The following is a 22,095-nucleotide window of genomic DNA, read 5'->3' as shown; positions in this document are numbered from 1 at the left end:
GCTTTCTGGTAGTTCAGTTGTCTGAAAATGCTACCAATGAAACCAAACTATCAGTCTGATTTACACATAGGTCCACTTGGTCCCACTGGGGCAAATGGACATGGAATAGCTGTCTTATAAATACAAACCACAATTCACAAAGACTGAAATCAGTGACCACAGCTAAGACAAACACCCCTCCCCAAACACTTAGAAGCACTTTCACATATGAAGGTTAATAACAGCATTGATAAGTAATATGAACTTGTTACTTTAAATTCATAATGAACTACCTTCTCCTTCTTTCTTCTTTTTCAGCTTTGTTGAAGTATAATTGACAAATAAAAATCAGGCCAGGTATGGTGGCTCACACCTGTAATCTCGGCAGTTTGGGAGGCTGAAGCAGGATGATCACCTTAGGCCAGAAGTGTAAGACCATAATGTGCAACACAGAAAGATCCTATCTCTACAAAAAATTTTAAAAAATTAGCCAGGTGTGGTGGCATGCACCTGTAGTCCCAGCTACACAGGAGGCTTAGGTGGGAGGATCACCTGAGCCCAAGAGTTCAAGGTTAGAGTGAACTATGATTTCACTGCTGCACTCCAGCCTTGGCAACAGAGCAAGATCCTAGCTCTAAAAAACTAAAAACAAAAGTGCTATGGATTCAAGGTATACACATGATTGATATACATATAAACTGTGAAATGATTACCACAGGCCAAGCTTGGTGGCTTACACCTGTAATCTCAGCACTTTGGGAGGCCGAGGCAGGTGGATCACTTGAGCCCAGGTGTTTGAGACCAGCCTAGGCAACATAGTGAGACCTCATCTCTACTTAAAAAAAATTTTTTTTAATGATTACCACGATCAAGCAAATTAACATATTCATTACTTCACATAGTTACCTTCTTTGGGGGGTGGTAGGAATACTTAAGATATACTCTCTTAGCAAATTTCAAGTACACAGTACATTATTACTAACTATAGTCACCATGCTGAATGTTAGGTCTCTAGAACTTACTAACTTGTAACTGAAAGTTTGTATGTTCCATCCAACATCTCCCATTTCCTCTACCCCGACCCCTGGTAACCACCCTTCTACTCCCAGTTTCTGAGTTCAACTTTTTTTAGATTTCAATATAAGTGAGACCATGCGGTACTGTCTGGCTTATTTCACTTAGCATAATGTCCTCCAGATTCATAACGCTCTAGTTTTTTAAGTTTTGTGGACTACTACCTCATATTTTCTTCTCAGTTTTTTAGTGAAGTTTTCAAAGGTTGGGAGAATGGCAGAACCTTTCAAGTTCTCTGGCACAACTTCTAGGGATGAAGTGGAAATTCCTTCTGGAAAACAACAAAAAAAAAACATTGAATAAAACTAACAAAGTGTTCAAAGTAGACTTGCTCAATTCATCAGTTGCCCAGAGGATGAGTTATTTGGAAGCACAGATGCGAACCATGGAAGCCCCGCTGACTGCCTGGACATGACCTCACTCTCTGGCAAGTGCTCATTTCTTCCAAACCTTCCCAGCACTTTAAATCGGGACAACTGACATTTTGTCTAAGAAGCAGGCCAAGGTGTTGTAAGAGGTTCTAAGGAGGACATATAGCTAGGGTATTTCTCTGGTGTAACTGCTTCTGGGTGCCAGTCTTCAGAGGGCTTCCAAGGGGTCTGGTGCTGTTCTGAGGGATTTTCAAGCATCAATTAAGTCTCACAAAAATTGTGTGAAGTAGGTACTGTCAGGATTCCCATTTAACAGAGCTCGCATAAGTCTTGCATACTCATACCAGCAGCTCCTGGATTCAAATCCAGGCTGTCTGGAATCAATGCTTTCAAATCTGTTGCGTTGGAGCCCTTTGTTTCAAAATGTGTGGTACCATTTGTCCAGAAGGCCAGCCTCAAACATGCAGACATTCCAGATCATTCTTCTTAATCGATATAGATATTTCTCACACAAAAATTTGGTTAATAACTATCAACTATATCAGAGACCTATAACTTTAGGAACCCTTGGGCCCTGAAAATTGCCAGAAGGAAGAGTTAAGAGGAAGAAATAAAAATGCTAGGGGATAACGGCACTTGCTTTTATCTAAAATTTGTGCAACAATTTACTTGTCTCCAAAAGCACAAAAAGCTTAGTTTTTAGAATTTTGTAGCTACTATGATCTTAAAACTATACCTCCCTTGTAATTCATGTTATTACATCCTGTGCTGACCCATTTATCCCACTCCTACTTGAACCATTGGCTGGGTGCATGATGTTACCTGGCAACTCTCTTTCTTCTGTTATTGAGAAAGGGGATCCTGGAGCAACCTCTTCTTCCAATCTTGATTGTTTTGACTTAGCAAAACTACCTTCTGGTATGTCTAAAGGCAAACAGAGCACATTTCCTTTTGACCCGAAATTATCTTGTTCATTTTTTGGCAGTAAATGTCTAACTGTGACGAGTACCATCTGAAACTTGTCCCCTGCCTGTTGCTAATGAGTTATCATTCGGTGCACTGACTAGGCACAAACCAAGTATCAAAGCACGATGTCTACTGATACCTGAACATGGGAACAGGCATCCCTTTGATGACCTCAGTTACGTTTAGGAACACTCTGCTTAGCACAGATCCCTCACTAAGCAGAGCGTTCCTAAGTTAAGCAGTAATGGTAGACATCAAAAGCAACGCTTCCAGAGCTCTGAGCTAAACAGCAAGACAGCAAGGTTTCCAGGCAGATGGGCCTTTGGAAGTGCTTCAGCTCACACCCCGGAGCGCGCCATCTTCTGGTGACACTGGCACATCGGCGCTATGCTGAAGGCTACGTCATAAACGAGGCCATCTTGCCTCCTCACAGCTCAAGTGATTTTGAGAGACTCCAACACAGATTCCCGTTTCAATTCAGCATAACACTAAATATTTTCTATTCTGATGTTCACTTTTATCCCAGACATGTCTGGTCCTCATCTGGGTCCTTCCAGTCTTATCAATGGCACCACCATGGTTCACAGAGCCCTGGCTTTATGCTCAACTCCTCCTTTTCTTTGCTGCCCGCTTCTCCTCCATCCTCAAGGTTCTGCCTATGGAATTAATCCCTCCCTCTCTGAGTTCCTGCCCAAGGCCATCTCCCTGGAGGAAATCCTAAATCCTTCACCTTCAATTGTCACTTCCAAATCTCTCTCTTGCCTGAGCTCTCTCAAGCGGCCAACTTATGTCTCCAAGTATTTGACATCTTTATTTCAAACCCCACTCGAGTCTATCCCTCCCCACCTAAACCACTCTCTCCCCCTCACCATACCTTTAGTTGTGACATCATCTGACTTCTCTTTTGTCACATGCCTGTCTAGTTGCTGTTGGTTTTTCTCTCTGAAAGTTCTGGAATTCAATTTCACTAATTCATTCCATGAATATGTGGACGTTACTATGTGCGAGAGGCAGGGCGATGCGGCTGGCAGATAGTGAGAGGTAAAGAGGAAGTGACCCTTCCTCCACTCTGCTCCTGATATCCTGGTCTCCTTGTAGTTCCTTGGACATCCCAGGCACAGTCTTACCTCAAGGCCTTTGCACTTGAGACTCCTCTGACCAGAGCACTTCCCCATAGATCTGCACCAAGGATTTCTCCATCCATCTAACCTTAAATTTCAATGTAGCCTCCCAACTCTTCACACTCTCTTCCCAGCTTAATTTTCTTCTCAGCCTTTATCACATACAACATACTACATGTTTTACTTGTCCATCATCTGTCTCCGACACTAGAGGGTAAAGCCCAATGAGGGCAGGCATTTTGTTTTCTTCACTACCATATCCCTGACACCTACAGAAGTGTCTGGCACATAGTAGACACTCAATAAACATTTGTTCAATAAATGTATAGATGAATGCTGCAGAATACCCAAGCTCCTACAAATAAAACACCTGATATGCCCAATGGAGATCTCAATACAACAGATAAGAGTTTATTTCAATTCTGTTACTCCAAATCTCCTAGTGGTGAGGGTAGAGGTAGAGAAACATCACAAGCTTTAGAGACCTAAATAGCCACTACATATTTGCTATAGTGGCCATGCTTTGGGCTATTGCTACAAATTTGCCACTAAGAAAAAAAAAAAGTTCCAGAAGGGGCAGAACAGGCAGTAAGGAAAAGAAACTGCCTGTATTAATAGACAAATAGCAATTAATACCTTTAACACTTTAAGATCTGATAAAACTACCTTTTGGAGGAATCTATAAATATATGAATTTGGAAAAAAAGAAAATTATAAACGAGAGGTAAGAAATACCAATTGAGAGAGAAAAAGGATGATCTAAAAGCAAAAAGGATTAAACTAGTAATAATAGTAACTAGTAATAACTATTAAGGACAGACCTCATGGGATACCCTAATTAGTATTCTATAATAGTACTTTCATAAACTGAAAAATTCATTAGAGATCACATTCCCATTCTGCAAAACTTAGAAAAGAAACAGCCAGTATCTGGCCTCTCTGTAATAAAAAAATAAAAGAAACACATTAAGAAATACTCTTATCTGTGAGAGGCATCTTATACGAGCCAGTACCTCTTTTCTTCCCATTGCACTTAGACTTAGGTGTGTCCATTTGTTTGAAAGGTTTGGATGGATATTTTCTGGGGGGATCCCATCATTTCAAGGGCAAAGATTTTTAGAAATAAAAAAAAAAAAGAACCCAGTTACAACTCTAACCTTTTCTTTCAGCCTCAAGGCAAACAACATTCATGCTTGCATCTTCCGTGGTGTCTATACCCCAGTCAGGGCCAAAAGAAACCACTTAAAAAGGATTCCACCTAGCCTCAATTAGGCACTGATCAACAATCACCACGTTTCTTTTCCTTACTACCTGTTCTGCCCCTTCTGGAACTTTTTTTTTTTTCTTGGTGGCAAATTTGTAGCAATAGCCCAAAGCTTGTCCTTGAATTTCAATGTTCCACCCCCATGCATACCTGGGGCAAAGCAAGGCATCTGTCAGCACAGACACTAGTTATATCCACCAAAGAGAGAAATCCAGGAACATCGTGTAAATAACCTGGTCACCGTTTGAATGAATTATGCAGAATTTGTGAACCTACTAACAAGGGATCATCCAGATAGATGGCTTCAGGGACATGGAAATCGCTAGACTTTTAGAAACCTTCTTCAAAGTGGCAGTGCTGGTGAAGTTCTTTACCTGTACCAAAGGCATGGCTCTCCAGAGAGCACAGGCTCCTGCACAAGAACCAGCACTTCATCAGGAGAGGCTGCAGGTACTAAGTGATGTCCTTGGCTCAGTTTTGTTTCCACAGTAACTGTATGCCACTTTTCACTAGCATGTTTCAACATTTTCATAACAGAGTTAAAACTACATACACAGAACACCTCAAAAATAAACACAAACATAGTCAAGTCATCTTAAAAGAATGTGAAATCCATGTGTATGTGTTGGTGGCTGCAGAGGGGGTGTGCTCCTGCTCTCACAAGAACCCGGCTTTCTTCATTTCCAAGAAAAGTGAAGACAGGTACAATCTGAGGAGCTTCTGAACTTATCTTGGGTAGCCAACTGGGCACAAGTTTCAGTGAACGTATGTTTGGCATCTGTGTTGTATTTTTCAACTTACAAAACTTCTGTTAAAAACAATGTTTAATGCCAGACCAGAACCAATCCTATGGTTAACAGCCAAGTTCCCCTAAGTTAAGGCATTTTTTGAAACCTTGCTCTGAAGTGACACCCTGTGGTAAACAATGATAAAGGCCAACAGTCTACTGAGCAAGAACAGAATCTACCAAAAGATCCTCTGTGGTTTTTACAGCACTTTCCCAAGGCAAGTACTTTGTTTACCGATGTTTATTAAGTGCTAAGAGTATGACAATTTAAAGACTATCTTTACTGTTGAATGACTTAGTTTGATGGGGACTACTAAATATCTTTTGTATAGATTAATGCAATTAAGAATGGATAACTCATTTGATAATAAATATTTATTTGTGACTACATATAAATGCTTAAATATCGAATCAAGCAGAGTTTCATCATTAAATGTTGGATATTCTTTTTATTTGTTTCTTTTGAGACAGGGTCTTGCTTTGTCACCCAGGCTGGAATGCAGTGGCACGATCACAGCTCACTGCAGCCTCATCCTGCCAAGCTCAACCGCCCCCATGTCAGCCTCCAGAGTAGCTGGGAACACAGGGACACGCCACCATGCCTAGCTAACGTTTTTGTAATTTTTGTACAGACAGGCTCTCACTGTGTTGCCCAGGCTGGTCTTGAACTCCTGGGCTCAAGCAATCTTCCTGCCTTGGCCTCCCAAAGTTCTGGGATTACAGGCATAAGCCACCACGCCCAGCCTTAAATGTTGGGTTTTCTAAGTTTCTTACTCCATTCCCTTGACAAACACTTATGGAGTGTGTCTATATGCCAGGCACTGAGCGAGGAAGGAGCTATCCTCCTGACTCCTTCCTGATTCTGGAGACCTCTCCAAGAAAGCAGATGAAGGCAAAATTCGAAATCTTTTAAAAAAATTATCCTCTGGCTGGGCATGTGGCTCATGCCTATAATCCCAGCACTTTGGGAGGCTGAGGTGACAGATTGCTTGAGTCCAAGAGTTCAAGACCAGCCTAGCCAACATGTCAAATCCCTGTCTCTACGAAAATTACAAAAATTCGCTGGGCGTGGTGGCATGCACCTGTAGTCCTACCTACTTGGGAGGCTGAGGTGGGAGGATTGTTTAAGCCTGGGAGATTGAAGGCTGCGGTGACCCGAAATTGTACCACTGTACTCCAGTCTATCTGAGGGTCCCTCTGACACAAGTCTCTTCTTCTCTCCTAGCTTCTGTCGGAGTGCTGGAGGAGAGGCTCTAGTTAAGGGAAGGGCTCCTGCTGATCATACTACAAAAAGAAAAGACCAATTGGACCTTAGACTGTATTTTCTAAAAGAAACATAAATCCTCTAATGAAAATGCTAAAAATATTTTTTAAAGTAATTCAGGCAAAAAGAACAAAAGGACAGTGATACCAGGAGGAAAGATGCAAAGAGGAATTGTGAGCAAAATGATTAAATCTGAGTGTAAATCTAATAAAACACTGAGTAAAGTAATATCAACAGAAAACATTTTACGAATTAACAAAACTAGAGAAGCAGCCAAAGGGTCAGAAGAATAAGTACAGCACAGAACGCTCATGAAATTTGAATACAGTTTTCAACCATAAGGCAAGTCCAGCTGGGCCTTAATATAAGCCCCAATAAATTCTAAACAAACAACATTGTACATACACTGTTTCTCTGACCATGTTGCAAAAAGTTAGCAAAAGGTAATGAAAGGACAGCTTTAAAATAACCCATATGTTTGGAAACTAAATGTTCAGAAATGTGATTGAAATTAGTGCTCAAAGGTCCTTCTGCTGTTTGGGATATGGTGAAAATATTTACTTGAAGCTTTTAAAAGTGTGTGTGTTAAAATTTCTAGGGTTAACTTTAGAAATAGGGGACGAAAACTTCCTAACTATGAAAAGGGGGAAAATGATTAAAAATGATAAATCTAAATGAAGGCAAGGACAGAAAGAATAAAAGAATGAGAATGTGGGACAAAGACAAGAAAACTCAATCCAAATATATCAATGGAAGCACAATGGATTAATTGCTTCTATTAAGAGATTGTCAGATCAGATTTTTTTAAATCCCGGTATAAGCTCTTTATGTGATACTCAGCAATTCACAAGGATGAAAAAAAAGATTGAAAGTAAAAGAATGGCAAAAAAAAAAAAAGTATCAGGTAAATATTAGCCAAAAGAAAACTAGTGTTGCTTTATTGATATTAACTAAGTAAGAAGAATTACTAGAGATGAAGAGTCACTTCCTGATGCACCTAGTAGCACTGCCTCAAAACATATAAAATAGAACAAAGGGATATAGATAAGTACATACAGAACACTCATGAAATTTGGATACTGTTTTCAGCCATAAGGCAAGTCCAGTTAGGCCTTAATGTAAGCCCCAGTAAATCTAAAGGAAAGATATTGTACAGAATGTGTTTCTCTGACTATGTTGCAAAAAGTTAGCAATAAGTAACAAAAGTATCCCATATGCTTGGAAACTACATTAAATTTTACTAAATAACTGGATTTTTAAAAATACATAAAAAGGAAGAACTACTAAGCATTGATGGTAACAAAAGCACTAATATCAAAATGTGATATAGCCAAAGCATTTCTAAGAAAACTTAAATGCATTTATCGAGAAAACAGAAAGGTTAAAAACAAATGAGTATTTAACTCAAAATCTGGAAAAAGAGCATCAGAATAAATGTAAAGATATAAGAAGTAAAAATAGAAGAGAGCAGATAACAACAGAAAACAATAGAAATAAAAACAGAGAAGAGTAACAAACCAAAATACCAATTCTTTAAAAGATGAGTTAGGTGGACCTCTAGTAAAACTTATCAAGAGTAAAAGATACAAATAAGCAAGGAAACAATAAAAAGGAAACAACTACAATGATTAAAATTAAACATTAAGAAGCACACTAAAAAATATGATGCTGAGAGGCATTCCTAGAAAAAAACATAATTCCAAAACTGACCCAAGAAGAAATAGAGAACTTGAGTATATCAGTGGCTATTAAGGAAATTGAAATAATAACGTTTTCCCCCAAATTCCCCAAATTCCCAGGTGGTTTTACAAACTTTTAAAAAATAGTTTTTATCACATATAAACTTTTCCAGCAAGAGAGAGAGCTGCCCAGCTTCCATCTACAGGCTAGTGTGACACTGATTCCAATGCCAGATAATAGCAGTAGGAGAAAAGTACAGGTTTGTTCCACTCATGAGCGTAGATGTAAAGCTCATTAATAAGGTATTCACTAAATAAGCCCAACAATGTATTTTTTTTAAATGTACCACGATCAAATGAGGTTTATCCCAGGAACACAAGTATGGCTGAACAACATAATACCTATTGATATAATTTGTCATATTAGTAAGCAAAAGGACCACCATACCCTTCTATTCTCTGTTTCTATGAGTTGTACTTTTAAAAATTCCACATATAAGTAAAACTATGCAGCATTGGTCTGTGTTTGGCTTCTTTCACTTAGCATAGAAGGGTGGTTACTAGGAATCAAGGGGTTGGGAAAATGGGGAGACGTTGGTCAAAGGGCATAAACTTTCAGTTATTAAATGAAAAAGTTCTAGAGACCTGAGATATAGAATGGTGACTATAGCTAATAATAATGTATATGTACTTGAAATTGGCTGAGAGAGTAGATCTTTATTATTAACACACGCTTACACACACACAAAGATAACTATGTGAGGGGATATGTAAATTAGCTTGATTATGGTAATCATTTCACAATGCATATGCATAACAAAATATCATATTAGATACCTTAAATCTTACAATTTTCATTTGCCAATTATTCCTCAATAAAGCTGGAGGGAAAAAAAGAAACCAAAGGAGAAAATTCATTTATCTTAGTTGATGCAGAAAAATGTATTTCATAAGTTCAATACCTACATATGATTTTTTAAAAACTCAGAGCAAATTATGAGTAGAAAGGAACTGCTTTAACCTGGTAAAAATTCAATACCAAAAATCTACTGCAAACATTTTACTTAACAGAGAAACTTTAGATGCATTTGCTATAAGATTAGAAAAAAGACAAGGATGCAGATTTTCACTGCTATGTTTAAGACATACTAAAGATACTGGCCAATGCTATGAAGAACGAAAAATAAGAGATGTAAGTATCAGAAGGGGAGAAAGAATCTATCATTTTTTGCAAGTAATAGAATCATCTACTTAGGACAACTAAGAGCATCAACAGATAAATTATTTGACCTAATAAGAGTTCAGCAAGGTTGCCAGATAACAGGGTTATTTTATAAAAATTAACAGTATTACTCTACTTTAGCAATAACAAATTTTAAAACAATAGTAACAAAATCATAAATGCCTAGGAATTACCCAAAAATACATAAGCCCTTCATAAAGAAAACTTTAAAACTCAATAAGGACACAGACAATGACACAGATCAATAGAGAGACATTTCATACTCCTGTATGCGATGGTTTAATATTTTAAAGATGTCACTTCTCTTCAAGTTAACTTATATATTTAACGCAATTTCTATCAAAATTCCAGTGAACTTAAGTAACTTGATCAACTTGGTCTAAATTTATATGAAAAAATAAAAAGTCCCTTGAACAACTAAAGTCAACTTTGAAAAAGAGGAAAGAAGATAAGCTACTCTATTTAAGCAAAGAAAAACAAGCTCAAAAATATCTTCGGGGAATAGGAACTACACAAAAGGACCTAGCAGCTCTAGAAAGAAGCAAACAACTTCTAGAAATAAACAATAAAATAAACATTCAACGATAGGTCCAGTATTAGATACTGGTGAACAGGTAGTTGTGAAAAACAGATGAAATTATCTAGCATGCAAATAAAGTGAAGGAATAGAAAATATGTAGGAGTGGGTAAGGATGTGGAATCTAGTTGGAGTTCAAGCAGGAGAAAGAAGAATGAGCCAAAAGCAATATTTGAGGAGATAATGGCTGAGAATTTTCCAGAACTGATGAAAGACATGTCACATATTCCAGATTCCCTACAAATGCCAAGGAAGATAAACAAAAAGGTTTATCTTAGACGTATTTAGACTTACTTAGACAAATTTTAATAAGTGGAACATTACCAAGGATAAATGGAAAAAATCTTACATACATTCAGAAGGAGGAAAAAAAAGGACATATTACCTTCGAAGAATGACTGGTAGATTGACAGCTAAATTTTCATCAGGAAGAATAGAAAACAAAAAGCAATTGAATAATTTCTTTGATGTATGATAGAAAAAATCTGCCACTATGGTGGTATTCTTCACCCAGTAAAAGTTAATTCAAAAATAAAGGTTGAATGGGCATTTTCATAAAGCAAAAATTCAACCTCAAGTTTTAAAATAAAATTAAAGAACACCAACACATTATGTGGTTGGGGTAGGCCAATGGAATTCAAAGATCTTAGGTCTATATAATCTGGAGGAAAAGTAACACTAAATTAAATTTAGGCTTAGAAATTTACACATTATGTAAAAGTAACACTAGATTAACACTAAATTAAACTTAGGCTTAGAAATTAACACGTTATGGAAAAGTAACATTAGATTAAATTTAGGCTTAGAAATAACACATTATGATTTCTAAGTTAATCAGTAAATGAAAAAAGAAATAGAGTATATAACTACAAATGAGTAGAGGTAAAAAATACAATAAAAATACTTATGCAAAATGAAAAGAATGAGAGAAAGAAAACAGAATGGTTGGGGGACACAGAAAGTACAAAACAAATTGGTAGATATAATCCAAATATGGGGGAAAGTACATGAAATGTAAATGGACTAAATACTCCAGTTAAAAGACATACTATGAAATGAGGGGCAAGGAAGTCCAACTACAGGCTGTTTTCAAGTTATATATATAACATTATGAAACACATACACATATGTCAGTCATGAAAAGACTTTTAGAAATTATACCATGCAAATTCTAAACAAAATAAACAGACTTCAAGACAAAAACAGGACTAGATATAGGGGTCATCACTTCATAATGATAAGAGTTTTAATATGCCATAAGGCAAATATACAATAAGGTAACCATTTTACTTTTATCTAAAGACTTATTTTATTTTATTTTTTTTTTTGAGATGGAGTCTCACTCTGTCACCCAGGCTGGAGTGCCATGGCACGATCTTGGCTCACTGCAACCTCTGCCTCCTGGGTTCAAGTGATTCTCTTGCCTCAGCCTCCCAAGTAGCTGGGATTACAGGCATGCGCCATCACACCTGGTTAATTTTTGTATTTTTAGTAGAGACAGTGTTTCACCATGTTGGTCAGGCTGGTCTTGAACTCCTGACCTCAGGTGATCCACCCACCTTGGCCTCCCAAAGTGCTGGGATTACAGGTGTGAGCCACCAAGCCCGGCCTAAAGACTTATTCTTTAGAAAAAAGATTTATAGGAAGCAAAAATTGAACAGAACCAGAAGAAAAAACTGGCAAATCCACCATCATAACGAAAGGTTTTAATACACTTCTCTCAGCACTTGATAGAATAAGTAGACTGATTAAAAAACAGTAAGAATGTAGTATTTGAAGAACATAGTTAAGAAAAGTAACCTAATGAATATACATATATAGAGACACTGCACCCAATGATTGTGAAATATACTCTTTTAACCACAAATATTTTTAAAAATTGGCATATACTAAGCCATAACGTACATCTCAAAATTTCAAAAGGTATAATCATACAGACTATGTTCTCTAGTCACAATGCAATCAAAGTAGAAAACAATAACAAAAAGATAGCTAAAAGCTCCTATACCACTGAGAATTAACAAATATACTTCTAACCAACATTTGGATCAATGAAGAAATCGAAATAAAAAATAATATTTTAGGCCGGGCACGGTGGCTCATGCCTGTAATCCCAGCACTTTGGGAGGCCGAGGCAAGCAGATCACCTGAGGTCAGGAGTTCAAGACCAGCCTGGCCAACATGGCGAAACCCCGTCTCTACTAAAAATGCAAAATTAGCCGGACATGGTGGCACACGCCTGTAATCCCAGCTACTTGGGAGGCTGAGGCAGAAGAATCACTTGAACCTGCAAGATGGAGGTTGCAGTGAGCCAAGATCACACCACTGCACTCCAGCCTGGGTGACAGAGTGAGTCTCCGTCTCAAAATAAAAAAACAAAAAAATAAAAAATAATATTTTAAAGCAAATGATGACAGATATTATATATTATAATGTGTGGGATTCACCTAAAGCAGTACTTAGAGAGAAATGAATAGCACTTAAATGTAGTAATATAGGAAATAATATATAATATCTTTTTGGCAGGTAAGAATTTCATATGACTAATCGCAGAGAAAAGATGAAATAGAATTTATTAAAATTAAAAGCTTTGATTTATCTAAAAAAGCAATCTTAAACACATTATACAGAGAGAGAAGTACAGACCACACAGTGGAAGAAGATATTTACAAGCCACATAATCAAGGACGAGTGTCCAGAATGTATTACGAAGAATTCCTAGGAATCAATATAAGAAGATAATTCTATAGACAACTAGGCAAGACGTGTTAGACACTACACAAGAGGAAATTCAAATGGCTAATAAACACATAAAATTATGCTAAATTTCAATCAGGGACATTTGAATTAAAACTTCAGTGTCTACACACACATACATCAGAAATTTAAAATACCAAGTGTTGGTGAGGATGTAAAGCAACAGGACTCTCATATACGGCTGGTGGGAAAGTAAAAGATACAGTCACTTTGAGAAAGTTTGGCATATGTAAAATTGTTAAAGGTATACATATTCTATAACCCAGCAATTATACTCCTAAAAATGTGCCTAGACAAGATTTTTAACATGTGTATCAGGAGAGATGTTCATGATTCTTCAAAGTGGCATTATTTCTAACAACCCAAACTGCAAAAATCCAAATATCCCACAGCACTGGAATGGATTTTTAAATATGGTATTTTCATGCAACTGAATGCTAAGTAGTAAAGAAATATACCTCACTTACACACATTAGCATGAATGGATCTCACAAATGATTGAGCAAAAGAAGCCACATATAATGTATACAGTATAATGTCATTTGTTTACATTTAAAATCAGATAAAACTAAACTGTACATTATTTAGGGATACATACAGAGAAAGCAAAATTATAAAGAGAAGTAACTGAAGGATTTTTACAAAAGTCATAAGTCATTACCCCTATGAGAGATGAAAGAAATTAATAAGTAATAATCTGGTATGGAAGGATTCTAAGCCAATGGCAATTTTCTAGTTCCCAGTTTGAGCTGTGGTTACACAGATGTTCACTTTATAGTCATTCTTTAAACTGTACACATCTGTCTCTTCTGAATGTATGGTATTTCTCACAACACACAAATGAACAAAAAAGCAGAGACTCAGACATAAAATTAAGGGGAGGGGGTGGGATGGGTTTCAGGTAAAGCATACCAGGATTTTGAAAGCAACAGCAATGTTATATTCCTAAAACTGGATGATGGTTTGCAGATATTTGTTGCATTAATATTCTAAATATCCTACACATATTTATAACTAGTTGAATCCTTTCAATATGTAATTTTAAAAGTAGAGAAAAAAATGCAGTCAAGAAACATCATAAACAGTAGAAAAGTATTATATTAACTCATTACATTATATTAGATACAACACTGTGAACCAGACTGGAAATCTTCATCCCACTGTTAACATGAGTAAATGAACTCAAAAGTTTTAATAATTTGACAACACAATGTGTCAGAACATTTCTTATAAACCACAAGTGACCTACACGCTTGAGAATGAAATAAGCTCTGGATGAGATCCTTAGGAAAGTATCGCCACTGTGCCCTCCTCTGAGGCTGGAGAGGTGACTGGCTGGTGGGATTCAGGTCCCAGGCTATACCTTCCTTGGCACAAGAGGTCCTGGTTCCTGAATGGAGCCCCCATTTTTCCTCCTAACCTTCATGAACATTTAGAACTAGTAAGCAGCTCACACTGCTCCCTCCACGGCCTGGCAATAGTCACTGTGCAAAGTGACTTGATCTGCAATCTGAGTAACAGCCCAGTCTGCCAAAATCAGATTAATTTCATTTTATTCTGCAAAAAAAAAAAAAAAAAAAAAGTACTATTCTCTCACCTCTGTCTTCCAAGTTTCTCAGCTTATGTTTCAAGCTAGTACTTTCTGTTAGTGATTCTTGGTTCACAATCTTAAAAACAAAACAGACCACAAATTACGTCCTTTATGGCAAAGCAAGAAACAAGTGGTGTACTCATCAAAAGGAATAGCCAATGTGTTATACAAATATGATATTAATTCTGGAAAATCAGATGAATAACCAACAATTAAATGGTACCTTAGGTTTTTCTTCATCTTCTGAGTGCTTCAAGGAAGAGAGCTCACTCAGTGAGTGAGAATCTTGAAGCTCTGAGCATTAGAGAGAAGTTTCAAGTGAATACACACCAAGTAACAAAGCAATAAGAATTCACTATCATTCTAGATATTAAATCTCATCATCAAAAAAAGGGACACAGTTCTAAGTGAAACAAAAATCTACTGACTGTGTCTTTCGGGACATGAATTCTTTTTTATTATACTTTTAAGTTTTAGGGTATATGTGCACAAAGTGCAGGTTACGTATGTATACATGTGCCATGTCAGTGTGCTGCACCCATTAACTCGTCATTTAACATTAGGTATATCTCCTAATGCTATCCCTCCCCACTCCCCCCACCCCACAACAGGCCCCAGTGTGTGATGTTCCCCTTCCTGTGTCCATGTGTTCTCATTGTTCAATTCCCACCTATGAGTGAGAACATGTGGTGTTTGGTTTTTTGTCCTTGTGATAGTTTGCTGAGAATGATGGTTTCCAGCTTCATCCATGTCCCTACAAAGGACGTGAACTTATCATTTTTATGGCTGCATAGTATTCCATGGTGTATATGTGCCACATTTTCTTAATCCAGTCTATCATTGTTGGACATTTGGGTTGGTTCCAAGTCTTTGCTATTGTGAATAGTGCCACAATAAATATATGTGTGCATGTGTCTTTATAGCAGCATGTTTTATAATCCTTTGGGTATATACCCAGTAATGGGATGGCTGGGTCAAATGGTATTTCTAGTTCTAGATCCCTGAGGAATCGCCACACTGACTTCCACAATGGTTTAACTAGTTTACAGTCTCACCAACAGTGTAAAAGTGTTCCTATTTCTCCACATCCTCTCCAGCATCTGTTGTTTCCTGACTTTTTAATGATCGCCATTCTAACTGGTGTGAGATGGTATCTCATTGTGGTTTTGATTTGCATTTCTCTGATGGCCAGTGATGATGAGCATTTTTTCACGTGTCTTTTGGCTGCATAAATGTCTTCTTTTGAAAAGTGTCTGTTCATATCCTTCGCCCACTTTTTGATGGGGTTTTTTCTTGTAAATTTGTTTGAGATCATTGGAGATTCTGGATATTAGCCCTTTGTCAGATGAGTAGATGGCAAAAATTTTCTCCCATTCTGTAGGTTGCCTGCTCACTCTGATGGTAGTTTCTTTTGCTGTGCAGAAGCTCTTTAGTTTAATTAGATCCCATTTGTCAGTTTTGGCTTTTGTTGCCATTGCTTTTGGTGTTTTAGACACAAAGTCCTTGCCCATGCCTATGTCCTGAATGGTATTGCTTAGGTTTTTTTCTAGGGTTTTTATGGTTTTAGGTCTAACATTTAAGTCTTTAATCCATCTTGAATTAATTTTTGTATAAGGTGTAAGGAAGGGATCCAGTTTCAGCTTTCTACATATGGCTAGCCAGTTTTCCCAGCACCATTTATTAAATAGGGAATCCTTTCCCCATTGCTTGTTTTTGTCAGGTGTGTCAAAGATGAATTCCTATTAGGTTTGTACATCTGTAGGTAAGATTAACAGCCAGTTACTTCAACTAGATCGGCACCTTAAGGAGCTGCCCATCTGGCCTCAAATAACATGGGCAGGGATTCTTCCACCTCAATCTTGTGATTCTTCTCTCCCTTAGAAACCCCTCCCTTATTGCCTCTTACTCTTTTCTGATGATTTGATATAGATATATATGGTGTAATGATTATCACTTTCAAATCGATGAACACATCCATCACTACCTGTGCTGTATATTACATCCCCAGAACTCGTTCATGTTATGCCTGAAAGTTTATATCCTTCGAGAACCATCTCCTCTTTCCCTCTACCTCCTAGCACCTGGCAACCACTGTTCCATTCTGTTTCTATGAGTTTGATTTTTTTACATTCCGTATACATGTGAGATTATTTAGTATTTGTTCTTTAGTGACTAGCTTATTTCACTTACTATAATGTCCTCCAGGTTTATCCATGTTGTTGCATATAGCCTGATTTCCTTCTTTTTTAAGGCTGAATAGTATTCCATTATTTATATATACCACATTTTCTATATTCATTCATCCACTGACCAATACTTAGGCTGATTCCATATCCTGGCTATTGTAAATAATGCTGCAATAAACATGGGAGTGCAGATCTCTCTTCAATATGCTGATTTTATCTCCTTTGGATATATACATGCAAGTGGGATTGATGGATTCTATACAATTCTAATTTTTTTGAGAAAACTCCGTACTGTTTTCCACAACAGCTGCATCAATTTACATTCTCACCAACAGTGTACAATTGTTCCCTTCTCTCCATACCCTTGACAACACTTGTTATCTCTTGTCTTTTTGATAATAGCTAATCTGGACAGGTGTGAGATATCACATTATGGTTTTGATTTGCATTTCTCTAATGATCAGTGATGTTGAGTACATATACCCATTAGCCATTTGTGCATCTTTTTTGGAAAAATGTCTATTCAGCTTCTTTACCCATTTTTAATTAGGTTATGTGTTGTCTTGCTTTTGAGTTGTGGAAGTTATTTTGAATATTAACCCCTAACCTATTATCAGATATATGATTTGCAAATATTTTCTCCCATTCTTTAGGTTGTCTTTCCATTTGATTGATTGCTTTCTTTGCTGTGCACAAGATTTTTAGTATGACATAGTCCCAAAAGTTTATTGTGCTATCAGGGCTGTCTGCAAAAAATCATTGCTAAGACCAGTGTCAAAGAGCTGTTTCCCTATTTTTGTCTAGTAGTTGTACAGTTTTAGATCTTAAAGTCTTAACCTATTTTGAGTTGATTTTTGTATATGGTATAAGACAAAGGTCCAATTTCATTGTTTAGTATGTGGATAACAAGTTTTCCCAAAAGATTTATTGAAGACGCTTTCCTTTCCACATTGTGTATTCTTGGTGCCCTTTTCAAAGATTAAGTGGCCATATATATGTGTAGGCTTCTGTCTGGGCCCATAATGTTATCTTGCCCTATGTGCCTGTCTCTATGGCAGTACTATACTGTTTTGATTACTATAGTTTTTAAATACACTTTGAAATCACAAAGTGTGATGCCTCCAGCTTTATTCCTCTTTCTCAAGATTGCTTTGGCTATTTAGGGTGTTTTGTGGTTCCATATAAATTTTAGGATAGTTTTTTCTATTTCTGTGAAAAACGCCAGTAGAAATTTGATAGCAGTTGAATTGAACCTGTATATTGCTTTGGATAATGAGGACATTTTAACAATATTAATTCTTCCAATCCATGTACATAGGATATTCTTCCATTTATTTGTGTCTTCAATTAATTTCATCAATGACTTATAATTTTCAGATTATGACTTTCACCTCCTTGGTTATTTTTATGTGTTTTTTGTAAGCTATTATAAATGAAATTCTCTTTTTTTTTTGAGATGGAGTCTTGTTGTGTTGCCCAGGCTGAAGTGCAGTGGCGTGATCTCAGCTCACTGCAGCCTGCACCTCCTGGATTCAAGCAATTCTCCCGCCTCAGCCTCCTGAGTATCTGGGACTACAGGAGTGTGCCACCACGCCTGGCTAATTTTTTGTATTTTTAGTAGAGATGGGGTTTCACTGTGTTAGCTCGGATGGTCTCGATCTCCTGACCTCATAATCCACCTGCCTCGGCACCCCAAAGTGCTGGGATTACAGGCGTGAGCCACCATGCCTGGCCGAGATATTCTTGATTTCTTTCTTAGACAGTTTACTGTTAGTGTCTAGAAATGCAACTGATTTTTGTTTTGTTGTTTTGTTGAAACACGAAGGCAAACCCCACAACTGATTTTTGTATGTTGATTTTGTATCCTGCAACTTTACTGAATTCATTTATTAGTTCTAACAGTTTTTTGGTGAAGCCTTTACAGTTTGGTATATGTAAAATCATGTCATCTTTAAACAAAAACAATTTAACATCTTCCTATTTGGATGTCTTTTATTTCTTTTTCTTGCCTGGATAGAACTGGGCAGGACTTCCAGTACTATGTTAAACAGAAGTGGCAAGAGTAGGCACCTTTGTCGTATTCCTGATCTTAGAGGAAAAGCTTTCAGCTTTTCACCATTGAGTGGAATGCTAGCTGTGGGCTTGTCATATATGGTCTTTTTAATATTGAGGTACATTCTACATGTACCTAATTTGTTGAGAGTTATTATGAAAGGATGTTAAATTTTGTCAGATGCTTTTTTTGCATCTACTGAAATGATTCTATGAATTTAACCTTCATTCTGTTAATGTGGTGTATCACATTTATTGATTTCCATATATGGAACCTTCCTTGAATCTCAGGGATAAATCCTACTTTATCATGGTGTATAGTCCTTTTAATGTGCTATTTAGTAAGTTTTGTTAGCATTCCTGAGGGTTTTTACATATATGTTCATCAGGGACATTGGCCTGTAATTTTCTTTTCTTGTAGCATTCTTATCTGGCTTTGACAGGAGGGTAATGCTGGCCTCATAAACTGGGTTCGGAAGTGTTCCCTCCACGTCAGTTTTTTGGAAGAGTTTGAAAAGGATTGGCATTAATTTTTCTTTAAATACTTGGTAGAGTTCACCAATGAAACCGTCTGGCCCTGGGCTACTCTCTGTTGGGAGGTTTGATTACTGATTTGATCTCCTTACTCATTATGGGTCTGTTCAGCTTTTCTATTTCTTCATATTCAGTCTTGGTAGGTCGCATGTTTCTAGAAACTCATCCATTTCTTCTAGGTTATCCAACTTGTTGACGTATAATTTGTTTGTTTTAATTGCTTATGATCCTTTGTAGTTCTGCGGTATCAGTTGTAGTGTCTCCTTTTTCATTAATAATTTTTTTGAGTCCTCTCTTTCTCTTGGTTAGTCTAGCTAAAGGTCTGTCAATTTCATTCTTTCTAAACACAAACTCTTAGTTTCATTGACCATTTCTACTGTCTTTCTAGTACCTACTTCATTTATTTATGCCTTAATATTTGTTATTTTCTTCGTTAAGCTGACTTTAGGTTTAGTTTCTTCTTTTTTCAGTTTCTTGAGGGGTGAAGTTACTTGGAATTTTCCTTTTTTCTTAATGTAGGTATTTATTGCTAATAAACTCCCCTTTTAACACTGCTCTTGCTGCACCCTTTAAATTTTGGTATGTTTCCATTTTCATTTATCGCAAGATTTTTAAATTTCCCTTATAATTTCTTTGATCCATTGGTTATTCAGGAGAGTGGTGTTTAATTTCCATGTATTTGTGAATTTTCCAATCTTCCTCCTGCTATTATTTCTAGTTCCATACTGCTGTGATCAGAAAAGACCTCTGAGATTATCTCAGTCTTTTCAGATTTGTTAAGATGTATTTTGTGGCCCAACATATGATCAATTCTGGAGAATGTCCCATGTGCACTGTGCACTGGAGAATATGTGTTCCACTGCTGTTAGATGGAATGTTCTGTATATGTTAGTTAGATTCATCCGGTCTGCAGTATTATTCAAGTCCAATGTTTCCTTATTGATTTTCTATCTGGATAATCTATCGACTGTTGAAGGTGGGGTAATTAAAGAACTCTGTTATTGTATTGCTATTTCTCTCTTCAGTTCTGTTAATATTTGCTTTATACATTTAGGTCCTGTAATGTTGGGTGCATATATATATTTACAATTGCTATTTCCTGTTGATGAATTAACACTTTTATCATCATCTAGTCTTTGTCTCTTATGAAAAATTTTGACAGAAAGTCTATTTTGCCTGATGTAGGTATAGCCACATCCCTGCTCTCTTTTGATTGCCATTTGCATGGAATATCTTTTTCCAATCCTTCACTTTCAGTTTATGTCTGTCCTTAAGGTAAAGTGAGTCCCCTGTAAGTAGCATATTGCTGAATCTCACTTTTTTCTATCCATTCAACCACTCTGTGTCTTTCGATTGGAGAATTTAATCCATTTAAAGTAATTATTGATAGGTAAAAACTTAGTATTGCCATTTTGTTGATTGTTACTCTTTTGTAGTAACTTTGTTCCTTTCTTCCCTATCTTGCTCTCTTCCTTCCTTTTATTCTTTTTTTTTTTTTCCTTGTGAGATAGAGTCTCACTCTGTCACCCAGGCTGGAGTGCAGTGGCACGATCTTGGCTCACCGCAACCTCCGCCTCCCAGTTCAAGCAATTCTCCTGTCTCAGCCTCCCGAGTAGCTGGGACTACAGGCGCCTGCCACCATGCCTGGCTAATTTTTGTATTTTTAGTAGAGATGAGGTTTCACCATATCGGTCAGGCTGGTCTCGAACTCCTGACCTCAGGTGATCTGCCTGCCTCAGCCTCCCAAAGTGCTCGGATTACAGGCGTGAGCCACTGCACCTGACCCCTTTTATTCTTTAATGTTACATTTTCCTCTCTACTTTTTTATTTTCCCTACTTATTTTCTTCCAGTGGCAGCTACACTAACAGATTGTTATTGAAGTGCTTACTAAATATCATTGTATGCCTGGCAATGTGCTGAACTGCAGAATAATGAACAATATTAATATTGTTATTAATAATAATAAAATCATATTATTAACAAACTTAAAAACACAGACAGTCAAAATAAAATACAGTGAGGGTTAAGAAAAAGCCTATAGGTTAAGGGTTGGCAAACTCTGGCCCCCAAGCCAAATCCAGTCTGCTACCTGATTTTATAAATAAAGTTTTATGGAAAGACAGCCACCCCATTGGCTTACATCTTATCCATGGCCAATTTTGTGCAACAACTGCAGAGTTGAATAGTTACGACAGAAACAATATGGATCAAGGCTGGCCGTGGTGGCTCACGCCTGTAATCCCAGCACTTTGGGAGGGCAAGGTGGGCGGATCACTTGAGGTCAGGAGTTCTAGACTGGACTGGCCAACATGGCGAAACTTCGTCTCAACTAAAAATACAAAAATTAACCGGGCATGGGAGGCTGAGGCAGGAGAATCGCTTGAACCTGGGAGGCAGAGGTTGCAGTGAGCCAGGATCACACCATTGCACTCCAGCCTGGGTGACAGAGCAAGACTCGGTGTCAAAAAAAAAAAAAAAAGAAAAGAAAAGAAAAAGAAACCATATGGATCAAAAAGCAAAAAATATTTACTATTGGAACCTTACAAAAAATGTTTACCAACCCCTGCTACAGGTCATCATTTGAGATGTATTGCTTCTTTAAAAAAAGAAGAGACGAGCAATTCTTGGGCACAAGATGATCTCAAATAG

The 22,095-nt window shown here is 37.2% G+C and overlaps 1 protein-coding gene across 1 annotated transcript in view; it reads right to left on the bottom strand.

The window, feature by feature from the left end:
• Positions 1 to 22,095, bottom strand: part of SYCP2L (synaptonemal complex protein 2 like) — an 81,568-nt gene that overhangs the window by 17,342 nt on the left and 42,131 nt on the right. The window contains exons 22-25 of the mRNA XM_024248059.3: positions 14,897 to 14,967; positions 14,680 to 14,749; positions 2,247 to 2,348; positions 1,218 to 1,324 (exon numbers count right to left, since the gene is read on the bottom strand). Of these exons, the coding sequence (XP_024103827.3) occupies positions 1,218 to 1,324; positions 2,247 to 2,348; positions 14,680 to 14,749; positions 14,897 to 14,967 (350 nt within the window). The remainder of the gene's footprint in view (positions 1 to 1,217; positions 1,325 to 2,246; positions 2,349 to 14,679; positions 14,750 to 14,896; positions 14,968 to 22,095) is intronic.

This window comes from Pongo abelii, chromosome 5, assembly GCF_028885655.2.
Source record: "Pongo abelii isolate AG06213 chromosome 5, NHGRI_mPonAbe1-v2.0_pri, whole genome shotgun sequence".
Taxonomy (NCBI): domain Eukaryota; kingdom Metazoa; phylum Chordata; class Mammalia; order Primates; family Hominidae; genus Pongo; species Pongo abelii.
The sequence above is the reverse complement of the archived record's forward strand: the minus strand, read 5'-3'. Positions and strand labels throughout refer to the sequence as shown.